The sequence below is a fragment of the Microcaecilia unicolor genome, chromosome 10 (assembly GCF_901765095.1).
Source record: "Microcaecilia unicolor chromosome 10, aMicUni1.1, whole genome shotgun sequence".
In the NCBI taxonomy this organism is placed as follows: Eukaryota; Metazoa; Chordata; class Amphibia; order Gymnophiona; family Siphonopidae; genus Microcaecilia; species Microcaecilia unicolor.
In genome coordinates, this window is record NC_044040.1 from 83,629,404 (window position 1) to 83,642,436 (window position 13,033).

The 13,033-nt window shown below is 44.9% G+C and overlaps 1 protein-coding gene across 1 annotated transcript in view; it reads right to left on the reverse strand.

Annotated features, from left to right (window-relative positions):
- LEMD3 (LEM domain containing 3) overlaps positions 1–6,013 on the reverse strand; it is a 372,137-nt gene extending 366,124 nt beyond the window's left edge. The window contains 2 exon segments of the mRNA XM_030216941.1: positions 4,702–4,854; positions 4,857–6,013. Coding sequence (XP_030072801.1) covers positions 4,702–4,854; positions 4,857–6,003 — 1,300 coding nt within the window. The 5' untranslated portion in view covers positions 6,004–6,013.
- Positions 6,014–13,033: the final 7,020 nt, after the last annotated feature.

Genomic DNA, 13,033 nt, shown 5'->3' on the forward strand with positions numbered 1-13,033 from the left:
AACAGGAAGCAGCTGAATGTGCAGCTCCTCCTCTTGCAACACGAGCAATGAAAGAACAGGGAGCGCGTGAAGGGCCTGGGAAACAAACACACAAAGCGGGTGGGGGAAGGGACTAAAAAAGGTGGATGGATGGGGACTGGGTATGTGCGTGCACGCACAGGGAGGGACTGGAAAAAAGGTGCATGGAATGGGGGGCTAGAAAAGGTGGATGAGGTATGTGAGCATGTCATGGAAATGGGATGAAAGTCTACACGAAAGTGCATGGGAAACTGCTGTAAGAACATAAGACTAGTTATACTGGGTCAGACTAATGGTCCATCTAGTCCAGTATCCTGCTTCCAACAGTGGCCAATCCAGGTCACAAGTATCTGGCAGAAAATCAATTAGTAGCAACATTCCATGCTACCAATCCCAGGGCAAGCAGTGGCTTCCCTCATGTCCATCTCTACAACAGAATATGGACTTTTCCTCCAAGAACTTGTCCAAACCTCTTTTAAACCCAGATACACTAACTGCCATTACCACATCCTCCAGCAATGAATTCCAGAGCTTAACTATTCATTAAGTGAAAAAAAATATTTCTATGCAGTTTCATTGTGTATCCCCTGGTCTTAGTACTTTTTGAATGAGTGAAAAATCGATTTACCTCCACCCACCCCACTCAGGATTTTGTAGACCTCTATCATATCCCCCCCTCAGCCATCTTTTTTCCAAGCTAAAGAGCCTTAACTTCTTTAGCCTTACCTCATATAGAAGCAGTTCCATTCCCTCTATCATTTTGGTCACTCTTCCTTGAGCCTTTTCTAATTCTGCTATATCTTTTTTGAGATACAACGACCAAAACTGAACACAGTACTCAAAGAAGATCGCCCCATGGAAAGACAGAAGAATAATAATATTTTTGGTCTTATTTTGCATCCCTCTTCTAATAATTCCTAGCTCCCTATTTGATTTTTTGGCGGCCGCCATCACACACTGGGCAGATTTCAGTGTATTGTCTACGACGACATCTAGGTCTTTCTTGACTGCCAACTCATGAATTAGACCCTAGCATCAGATAACTAGGGTTCAGATTATTCTTCCAATATGCATCACTTTGTATTTGTCCTACATTAAATTTCATCTGCCATTTGGATGCCCAGTCTTCCAATTTTCTAAGGTCTTCCTGCAATTTTTCACAATATGCATTTTGACAACTTTGAATAGTTTTGTGTCATCTGCAGATTTAATCACCTCACTCATCATTGTGATTTCCAGATCATTTATAAATATGTTAAATTGCACCAGTAGTGATAGTACTGGGAGGAGGGAATTTCATGCCTGGGGGACATGCCGGGTCTTATAATGGAAAACTCTGCAAAAGAAAATGACAAATAAAGCAAATAGAATTTTCAATTTTCTTTTTTTACAGAATTTCCCCAGGAGTATATATGATGCAGCATACAGCTTCCCTACCTCACCACCTCCCTTATGGCGCTTAGGGCTGCTTTCTAGTGCTGCACGAAGGGAGGGGGGATTAGAGAACTGCAGAACAATGTTTTAAACTCTGAAAAATATCCAGACACTTTAGCCTTCCTTGCAGCCTATGAAAGCTTATGCAAAATACTGTTTAATACTAAAAATTCTAGATTGGAGTCTAGCCTCCAGAATCTTAAATTCATTTCAGAACCATAGCATTAGCAACATTACAGCACAATCTCTCCCAGTCCTATATTGCAACATTTGAATCCAGCCTTATACTGCCGCTTTAATGCATAGCTCAACCAGATGTATCACAGCCACATGACACCATTTCAAGGTACAGCCTCAGCACCACTACATAAAAGCAGCATCCCAGATAGAGCTATCACTCTGTAGAACATTATAGAGTGGCAGCAAACCATCCTCGGCTTCAAAGGTGCAGGAGACTCTCTCTGACCTGTTCAAAGAACACCTGAGAGGACCTCTTAGGAGAAAAATGATAGAAAGAAAATCAGAACTTTAAGTCTTCTGGATGAGTCCTGAACACAAAGAAAGGCAATGAACAGGTAAGAACAAATTTCACCTTCCTTATCACCCTTCTAGACCTGTCCAAATAGGATGTACCACAGCTCTAAAGATCCCAGGAGGGATGAAAATTAGGTTCTACTACACTCCATTGTGTCCAAGCGACAATTACTAACATTAAAAAGACTACCTAGTAACTAAAATGTGGAAGCAGCAGTGTTCAAAGAACATATCTCAGCTAACCTTAAGCACCAAGCCCTGGAACTCCCAAAAGGTGGTGTTTTCATCATCATAAGGGACTGCTAAAAAAAGCAAAGCAGCCAACTCTACACACACCACCACTGAACAGAACAAATAGAAAAGCCAAACCAGGAATATTTGTCCCCAAACCTTGAACACCACCAAAGATGAGAAACATGCTTGCACACCCCTGCACACCCTAATACTGCCTTACAGGCCATGTGGAGCACTCTACAGAAGGAGACCTTGAACCTGGAGAATCTCCAGAGTGAATCAAAGAACATCCACAGAGAACCCTAGGGCTCTGGGGAGCATGTCATCATAAAAGATGGAACAAACTCATCAGTTACACGTGTACCCCTCTGCGGCATTCCCAAGAGAGAATGGGCAGGGGTAAGGCTGTACAAAAGGAACCTAAAAGCCCACCAAACCAGAAGGTTCTGTAACCTCAGCCAGACAACCAGAAGACTAGCAGGACTCAAGAAAAGGAAATTAACAGGCATGAATAGATTTCACCTTTCTTATCTTGCTATACCAGTCCAGATCAATGGGATACACAAAGGGAAAACTTTTCCGGAAGCGGGAAGACAAGACCCACTCAATCATTGGTCAGTCAAAGGCCACATCACCACTAGCTAGATGCTAGAACATCAATCTTGTAGTGCTTTATAAAGGAATGCAGAAGGGACCGCATTGTCACTATCTTGCAAATTTATTCTGGGGCAATCATCTGGGCCTCTGCTCAGGAAGCTGTTTGAGTGGAATGAGCCCAGCAATAATCGGACCCCCCCCCCAAAAAAACAAAAAAAAAAAAAAAAAAAAAAAATCTTTAAAACTCTCCCTGGTGATTCAGTGGACCCCCTCCTGCTGGCCCCCCCAGAACCAAAAAACTCCTAGTGGTCTCGTGAACCCCTCTTGAGCCCTCCCTAACCCAAAACTTCTGTGGTTGTCTAGTGACTCCCACCCCTCCACATACCTTGAGAGTTGGAGGCAGAAGCAACATCTACTCCATACTGCTTCTGGTCCCGCCCTTCTCAAACTGGCAGTGCCCAGCCCCTGACCAGTGCATCCTGAGATGCACTGTGAGGGGCTAAGCACCATATAAGAAGTTTTTTTCCCCTTATATAGTACTTAGCCCCTCCCAGAATGCACCAGGCAGAAGGCAGGCCCACAAGCAGGAGGGAGTATGCATTGAGAGTTGGAGGCAAGAGCAATGCCCTACTGCCTGCCCTCTGCCTTGTGCATTCTGGGATGCAATGGGCAGGGGCTGGGCACTGCCAGTTTGAGAAGGGCGGGATCAGAAGCAGGAAGGGAGTAGGTGTTACTTCTGCCTCCAACTCTCAAAGTATGCTGAGGGGTGGGGGTCGCTAGATCACCACAGAGATTTCTGGGTTGCCAAGGAGGATCGAAGGGGGGGGGGGGGGCACTTGACCACCAGGGATTTGTTGTTGGTTGGAGGGGTGGCGTAGGGTTAAGGCGGTAGAAGCAAGGGAGGATCAGAGAGCAGTTCTCTCGTCATGATGGGGGGAATACCAATGAGCTCATTTAAATGTAATTTAAGTGAGTTCTGTGTTATTTGCTAGCGTGCTCATTGTCACGCTAGAGCCCTCTGATCATGATCATTCTGTGCAGGTAAATGTGGGCAGTAATGTGGCACTAGTAGCTTCTAGTGTCCGCAGTTACCTTTGATCGCCTAGCTGTCAGTGCACAGTAATAACGCCTATGAATCACTCGGGATGCTCATTTTAATACTAATGAACCTGTTGTAATAAATTTGCATATGCTTATCAGTAGCTGCCACAGTGAATGGTAAAAAGGACGCAGAACTCCTCTGTGCATTAGACACAATGTTTGCTTTAGACCGGCTACAACCGGTCTAAAGCAAACATTAAAAGCACGGTAAACTTTGTGCATCAGGCCCTCAGCAGAACAAAACAGTAGACCTCTCCTTCACTCATCCAAAGCAGGAAAACATTTGCAATCAGTTGATGCTCATAGGCTTCAAACTTCTACAATAGTTTACAGCCTTAAAGGACTTCAGCAAGCATTTACAGGCCTCTCACTTTTCTATGCATTACTGCTCTTGATTGCAAGCTACAGTGAAGATCCAGAGAAAGGTGGAGTGACTTTCTGTAACCATGGGATAGCAATTTACAGTTTGAGAGAAATTAGCTCTCATCTAGATAGACCATACATATTTATATTTTCAGAGATCTATTCTAAACTAGCTAAGATTATATATACTAATGCATCTTTCTGCATTAACTATATTAGAGCCATATGTATTCTATATTTAAATACATAATATCCTTAAAAAAAATTCTGGTGTATTAGGTCAGTCCTGAATAATCCATTTTGTGAGACTTCTTAGTTCTGGGCTGAGAAAAGTTCTTTAACACACACAAAAAAGCATTCATATACTAAAATTACATAACAATGTAAGCGAAAAGCAGTTTCCCTTCACCTAATACTTACTGACAACTTCCCCTTCCTCGTACACCCCTGAACCTCTCATCTTCAAGTAGGTGAGTCCCAGAATGAGAAAGAAAAGGCATGCAGCAGTTAAGAGAAACATGGACAGGTAATGGGCACTGAAACTCCCTGTGGTAGACACCTCCTCTCTTTTAACTGCTGCAGAAGTTCTTCCTCAGGCGCGGAAAGCTTTCCTTTGTAGCTGTTTTTCAGGTAGCTGTGGTTAGAGCCTGTATGGTTAGAGTAATTGGCTAGAAAAGAAGCGCCTGCAAGGTTGTTGGGTACGGAATATATCCTGGGGTCCTGGACCAAACCAGCCTCACCGTCACCCACGTGATTGTTCGTTTTCCTCCTGCACACAGGTTCGGAAATGACATGCGCGTTTGGCTGTAGCCCGATCTTTCTCCAGGAGCCACGGTACGGTGTGAAATGGCTGGATTCCAATTCACATCCACCTCTTTCCGTCTTGTCCTCAAACTTACTTCTCGTGTCTAGACTCCCGGCAGCCTCAGCCCTGTTATTCATTCTCATGCCGCCGCCTTTCTCTACAGCCCTTTCATGGGCTATCCCCATTGGTGGTGTATATTTACTGGCGACAAGTTGGGCCGTTTTGCTTAAAGCCCGTCGCGGTCGGCGGGAAAGGGAGGGGTCCTCCAATTCAGGTTTTCCCACCACCTCCTCCTCAGAGTCTGAATAGTTTTCCTTACTATAAGGTAATCTGCGGCCGTTCACAGTCCTACACTTTAATCGCTCGTCCCCCTCTCCAATCGAATTCCTCTTCCCCCAAGAGCTCTCCTTTGGCTCTAAGGAGTTATTGCTGCTATTAACGTAAACTTCTCGGGACTTGCAGGACAGAGACTTAAGGCCGCGGCAATGCGGCGAGCAGCCCCGCTCCCAGCTACCGGCCTGGTCCCTTGGGCTGGCCTCCACATCGGACTCGTCCGAGCTGAAGCCTAGCAACACTTTGCCTGCCATAGCTGCCGGATTCTCTCGCTCCAGGCCACCAGCCTGCGCCTGGCAAGTGACGTCACGCTCCGCCGGTCTGGCTCCGCTCTCTGAGCCTTCTCCATCAGCCGCCAGCCCAGCTCTCACTGTGGCGGTTGGAATTGCCGCTGCCTTGCTATTGTTACTGCTGTTTCGCGCCTTGTTACTCCGACCTCCGGAACGCTGTAGCGGCGCCTCGCGTAACTTCTTAAGCTTTTTTAAGTAAACCGGTCGCGTACTTTCTGTGACCGGACCTGGCGATAGCCCAAACCTCCTTAGCTCCGAAAATAACTCCTCATCCGTTAACTGCACAGCCGCCATCTTATCGACCCCTTTTCTCTCTCTCTTTTTTTTTTTTTTTAACATGCTCACCTTTACCGGAAATGACGTAGAAACTAGACAGTGAACTAGACCCGTTTTTCAACTTGTGGGAGGTGGCTTGTGGAGAATGATGGTAAACCCACCTCTGCTTTCACATCATGGCTTGGGTCCGATTCCGATACAGTAGAAAGCTGATAGGTAAATTAAGTATGGTCTGCTTTTTTTTTGTTGTTGTTAGAATCGTATCGTACTGGAAATAGTTTAGCAAAGTTTTAAAAAAAAATTATAATACGCCTTTTTACTAGTCTGCTTCTTTTGATTTGGTTTGTTACTGGTTCGTTTCTCAATGTTTTCTGTTAAATCTCTTTCGCATTCCGTCGCTTTTCTATTTGTTCTTATATTTAATGCTTGTTTTTTTTATCCTGTTTAACTCAGTTTCTGTGTGAGAGTTAGCTCAATCTGCCTCTCACATTTTTCTTTATTCAGCGTAACCTGCCCATATGGTCAAGGTGCTACTATATCTACATATTTAATGAGATATTTGGTTTCTTCCTTTTCACTCTTTCTCTTCCCTCCTCATCTTGCACTGCTTTAGCATATGTAATTAGGACTAGGACACTTCTTCTCCAGTCCAAGGTTACCAGATTTTTGGTTTCCAAATCTCAGAAACCTGTTTGGAACTGGGCAGGGCCTCCCCAGGGCAACTTTCCACCATAAAAGTTATAATCTACTAAAAACATAATATTCCTTTATACCTTAAGAACACATTCTTTAAATTGCCTAACATAAGGGCATTTCTGTAACTTGGCGCTAATATTGATGCACCACTTGCACGTCAGAGTTACCAAATTAGTAGTTATACATGTAAGTTCACTAGGCCCTATTCTGTAAGGTTCCCCCTAAGTGCATAACAGTAAGGAAGCATTTGTGTGGGCAGGACATAAGTGGGCTAAGAGCATGTCCCCAACTTAAAGAATATGTTATGTGTGTTGTATGATGCACTTATGCATGCCCATTTACTTCTGCTATTAACCTGTTGTAAATGGTCATAACTAAATTTTAGCATGTCATTTTGGGTTTATATTAATATACTATAACAGCATCTTAGCACACAGATGCCATTACTGAATTAGCGTTCCATGCGGAACATCAGCACATCTAAATGGAGGCACCAAGTTAGAATTGCTCCTGTACGTTCCAATACCAAAGTTTTAGGATGGCTGGTATGCCCTACATAGAAGAGAATTAATTTTGAAATGAAAAGGCCAAATTAGCTAACAACATGTAAGTGTTATGTGGAACATACATTCAGATCCTGAAACTTTGAACTGGGTTCCCAAGACATTTTCTGCTGATGAGTTTATCACCAATCTATTGCATTTCTTTGAAGGGGTGAACAAATTATGTGGATAAAAGTGAGCCAGTCAATATTGTGTATCTGGATTTTCAAAGGGCATTTGGAAAAGTACCTCATGAAGGACTCCAGAGGAAATTGGAAAGTCATGGGATAGGAGGTAGTGTCCTCAGTGGATTAAAAACTGGTTAAAAGAAAACAGAGAGTAGCATTAAATGGTCAATATTCTCAATGGAAGGGTAGATAGTGGGATTCCCCAGGGGTCTGTGCTGGGACCGCAGCTTTTTAACATAGTTTTAAATGATCTAGAGATGGGAGTAACTAGTGAGGTAATTAAATTTGCTGACAACACAAAGTCATTCTAAGTTGTTGAATCACAAGAGGATTGTGAAAAATCCTTACGAGACTAGGCAAAGTGCAAAGTGATGCACGTGGGAAAGAGGAACCCAAATTATAGCTACGAAATGCAAGATTCCACATTAGGAGTCACAACCAGGAAAGGGATCTAGGCGTCGTTGATGATACATTGAACCCTCTACTCACTGTGCGGCGGCGGCTAAGAAAGCAAATAGAATGTTAGGTATTATTAGGAAAGGAATGGAAAACAAAATGATAAAATTATAAACCCTTTGTATTGGTCCACAGTACACCCGCACCTTGAATGTTGTGTTCAATTCTGGTCACTGCATCTTAACAAAGATATAGTGGAATTAGAAAAGGTAAAGAGCAGGGCAATAAAATTGATAAATGGGACGATTTCCCCTGAGGAAAGGCTAAAATGTCTAGGGCGCTTCAGCTTGGAGAAAAGACGGCTGAGGGGAGACAAGATAGAGGTCTATAAGTGGAGTGGAATGGGTAGACATGAATCTCTTATTTACTCTTTCCAAAAATGCTAGGACTAGGCTGAACGCAATGAAGCTACAAAGTAGTAAATTTTAAATGAATAAGAGTTTTCTTCACTCAACATGTAATTAAACTCTGGAATTCATTGCCAGAGAATGTAGTAAAGGCAGTTAGTGGGGTTTAAAAAAGGTTTGGATGACTTCCCAAAGGAAAAGTCCATAGACCATTATTAAAATGGACTTGGGGAAAATCCACTGCTTATTTCTAGAGAGACTGTTACTACAGCGTGAAACATACTGGATACATCAGTTGGACACGATAGAGCCTCAGGGTTTGAACACATATTGTTAATGGAATTGTTTCCTATGAGTAGAATCAGCTGTTTGTGATTGCCGCCCAGGAAAGGGCAGAGTTTAGGCTTTTAAAAAACACGCTAACGCCATTTTCCAGCACCCAGACAGTGATCATTGCTAATGAAATGAGCCCTTAAGACAAGAGGGTTTTGCCAGTAAACAGAAGTAAATTTAATAGTACTGTTATGGAGGACATCTTTCTGATTCAATCATATTTTTACAGGTACACGAAGAATTTCCCTTGACAAAGCTGTCAGTGTGAAACAGGCTCCTGTCGGGATCTAGTGTACATCGTGGACGAATTGCAGATAAGTGCCACAATTTTGTATCTGGGATGAATCACAGAGAAAGACTTTATTTAAAGAAGTGATTTAGCAAGCCACACCAGTTTGTTATATGGCGTAATACAGCATGAACTGTGCCTGACACTGTGAAGTTTGTGGCGGCTTCATTGTTTTCTGTTACTGGCCAAAGTTTAAGCAAGTGTGCTACGATTAAGACATTGTGCAACAGAAGTGAAATATGAAAAATTACAAAAAGAGACTAACACAGTTATTTATGGTTTACAGAGCACTAATTTAATATATTTTTTGAGTGTTAGTTTGTTGCACTTTAGGTGGAAGGGGGCTGTCTATGATTACAAAATTGTCACAGCTGCAGGCTTATCACTCATGTGATCACAATTGCCTGTGTGGATGAGACGTCCCCGCAACAAGTAATAGCACTGCTTGTTGTCCATGTTGCCACAAACTAAAGATTGTGTTGGGCACGGAACATAAAAGTGGAACATTGCCATATAAGATATTTTTTGATTATTGCTAGGATAAGCAGCATAAAATGTATTGTACTTTTTTTGGATCTTGCCAGGTACTTGTGACCAGGATTGGCAATGGTTGGAAATGGGATTCTGGGCTTGATGGACCTTTGGTCTGTCCCAGTATGGCTGTACTTTTGTACTTAATAAAAATATTCAATTTTGAGGGCTCTGACTTGCTTTTATTGTTTAGCATATCTGTCTCTCAGTTTTCTTGTTCTCTGATCTCAGCTGTTTCTTTTGTTTTTCTTTCTGGTGCAATAATTTGTGGTCAGGGCTTTCAAGGGTTCAGTAAATCCCCAGCCCTTTGCAGCAGCGTATCTCTCTCTCCTTTTCTTTTCTCTCCCATCCTCTCCTACCCTGAGTACAACATCTCTCCTGCCCCATCCCTCTCTAGTCTGGTATCACTCCTGCCCCCTCCCCCTTGTGAATCTAGCACCTCTATGTCTCCCCCTCTGTCCATTTCACTCCTGCGCCCCTCGGTCCTTCAAACCTACTGTCCTTGGCAGCAATAAACACACAGTGCCTGTGGCCATTTCTGGAGCCTTCTCTCTGCCTTGTCCCATCCATGTGGAAACAAAGTTGAGTCAGGGAGGGCAGGACATGGCAGAGGGAAGTCTCCAGGGTCGACTGTAGGCATCAAATATTTATTTCTGTCACTGCCTGCAAAGAAGGCAGGTTTGAAGGACTTCAGGTGAGGAGGGGGGAGGTGGACTTGCAGGGGTAAGGGAGGGAGAGAGAGGAAGAGATTCTGGACCTGTGTAGGGTGAGGAAGGAGAGGAAGAGCGGCTGGACCTGCAGGGGGAATGAGAAAGTGAGGGCACAAGAGGGAGAGGTGCTGTACTCACATTGGTGAATGAGGGGAAGGGACAGGTGCTAGACCTACAGGAGAGAGGGGGCAGGAATTATGCTGGACTGTGGTGGAGAGCAACAGGAGAAATGCCAGACTAGAGGAGGTGGTGAGAGAGGGGGAGATGCTGCACTGCAGAGAATAAAGGGAAGATAGGGGGAGATCTGCTGAACTACAGAGGTAAGGAGAGATGGTGGACCTAGGAGTGGGGAGAGAAGAGAAGAAAGAGATGTCATCCACCAGGGGTGGAGGGAAGAGAGGAGGAGAGATACTGGACCCACAAAGGGAGGGAAGATGCTGGACAAGGAGGGGCAATGAGGGAGAGGGATACTGGACAAGGAGGGGCAAAGAGGAGAGATGGTGGACCACGTGTGGGGGGGGGGGAGGATAGGAAAGATGTTGGAACTTGGGTAGGGAAGGAAGAGAGATGGGAGAAACTAGATAGGGAGGGAAGAGAGGGGAGAAGCTGGATACGGAGAGGGGTAGGGACACAGAAGGAAGATTCTGGGCATGGGGGGAGCTTAAGGATAGAGACACAAAGGGACCATGCTTGAGCATAGAGGAAAAAAGTGAGGCACAGGGGAGTAATGCTGGACATGGGTGAAAATATGGATACAAAGGGACAATGCTGGACATGGAATATGGACATGGGAGATGCAAGATATGGGAGGGGTATAGGGATAGGGATGATACTGGACATAGGAAGATAGGGAAATGGGCAATGTTGAAAAGAGGGGGCAGGAACACAGAGGCTGGATACTAGATACAGAGAGAAGGATATGGACATAGAGGTGAAATGCTGAACAGGGAGACATAGAGATACAGAGAAAGAATATGCTGAACATGAGGGGAGGAGAGGGATACAGAGGGAGAAGGGACTGGACCAATATGATTAGAAAAATAAAAGGACCACAAAACAAAGGTAGAAGAATAACTTTATTTTCTATTCAGTGATTAGAATATGTCAGTTTTGGGAATATACAATTACCAGAGATGGTGTTTGACATTGTGTTGTCAAGCTGTATGGAAGACATGGCTACTGTGTGACTAGGATGATCATAAGTTTGGGGGAATTTTATAACCAGCTTCTTGATACACTTTGGGTACCCAGGGCAGAAATTTGGGAGGGGATTCCAGTGCTTACAACCAGACTGCCATCTTCAGAATCAGGCAGATTTGGGAACCTCTCTGACCAGGGGGTCAAGGCAATAGCCCTTTTGTGACCCCCCCCCCCCCCCCCCACACACACACACACACGCACACAAACCATTTCTGACATTTGCTATCTTTATATTTTCACATTACAGAGGGAAATGCATCTCTTTCTATTTCTCTGGTGTATGACATGAAAGGTCAGGCTTCTTGAGATTCAAGTTTAATTTCTGTCTACATATTTCTGTAATATTTAGGACACTGCCTTTTCATGGATAGGATCCTTGTTTTAGAAGTTAGTGCTAACATGGTAGATTTGCTCTATGTCTTGAGTAAAGTTTTGGAGAGTTGTTGTACTGCTTCACAATATGCCTGGTATTGAGAGGGTTTTTTTGTTGCTGCTAGTGAGATTACACTAGAATCAGAACATTTTTTTATGGCAAGTTCTATGGGGAAATTAGTAAAAAAGGCCCGTTTCTGACTCAAATGAAACGGGTGCTAGCAAGGTTTTCCTCGGAGTGTGTATGTTTGAGAGAGAGAGTGTGTGTGTGTGAGAGAGAGAGTGAGTGTGTGTGTGGGACAGAGAGAGAGAGAGTGAGTGTGGGTGCGAGTGTGTCTGTGAGTGAGAGAGAGTGTGTGTGAGACAGATAGAGTGTGAGAGTATGTGTGCGATACACAGACTCTGTGAGACCGAGAGAGTGTTTGAGAGTGACTGTGTGACACATAAAGAGTGAATGTGATACAGTGTAAGAGACAGTGTGTGAGAGAAAGACACTGACTGTGAGAGACAGAGAGAGAGTGTGTGTATGACAGAGATACCTCCCCCTCTGGTCTTAGGATCCCTCCTCCCTTTCCCCTCCCAGGTCTCAGGACCACCCCTAACCTCTGGTCTCTAGACCCCCCCCCCCCCCCCCCCCCCTCTCTCTGGTCTCAGGACCCCCTCCCCCTCTTTCTGGTCTGAGGACCCCCTCCCAATGTCTCCCCTCTTTCTTTCAGCATTCTTCCTTCCAGTGTCTCCTTTTTTTTCCCTTACCCTTCCAACCAGCATCTTCCCTCTTTCTCTCCCCATCCTTCCACCCATCTACCCTCTCTCCTGATCCTTCCATCTAATGTCTCTCTCCCCCTCCTTCTATCCAGTGTCTGTCTATCTCTCTACCCTTTTCTGTTCAGTGTCCCTTTCTCTGTCCTCATCCATCCTTCCATCGTGTCTTTCTCTCCCCATCCTTCCATCTGTTTTCCCTCTTTCTCTCCCCATCCTTCCATCTGTCTACCCCCTCTCCCGATTCTTCCATCCAGTCTTGTCTCTCTCTCTCTATCCCCTTCTTTCCATCCAGGCCCTCCACCCCCCCTGAGGTCGCCGCAGCCAGTGCTCCCCCCTCTCCGTCCATCCAGCCACAGGCCCGCCCACCCAAGAGACCTGCCAAGTCTCCCGCGAAACACGTGGCGCCAGCTCCCATTTCCGGCCACTGCTGCTTCTCCTGTTGAGCAGCAGCAGCTTCTACAAAAACAGCTGTTTTTAGGAAGCAAGCGCAGCACCGCAGGCAGCCATCAGGCATTGGCTGTCAGCTCTGCAGCCGCTCCTCTCATGTCGCTGCGCTCCTCCAGGGTTCTCCTCCAGGGGCAGTGACGTGAGAGGCGAGAGGAGCGGCTGCAGAGCCGACAGC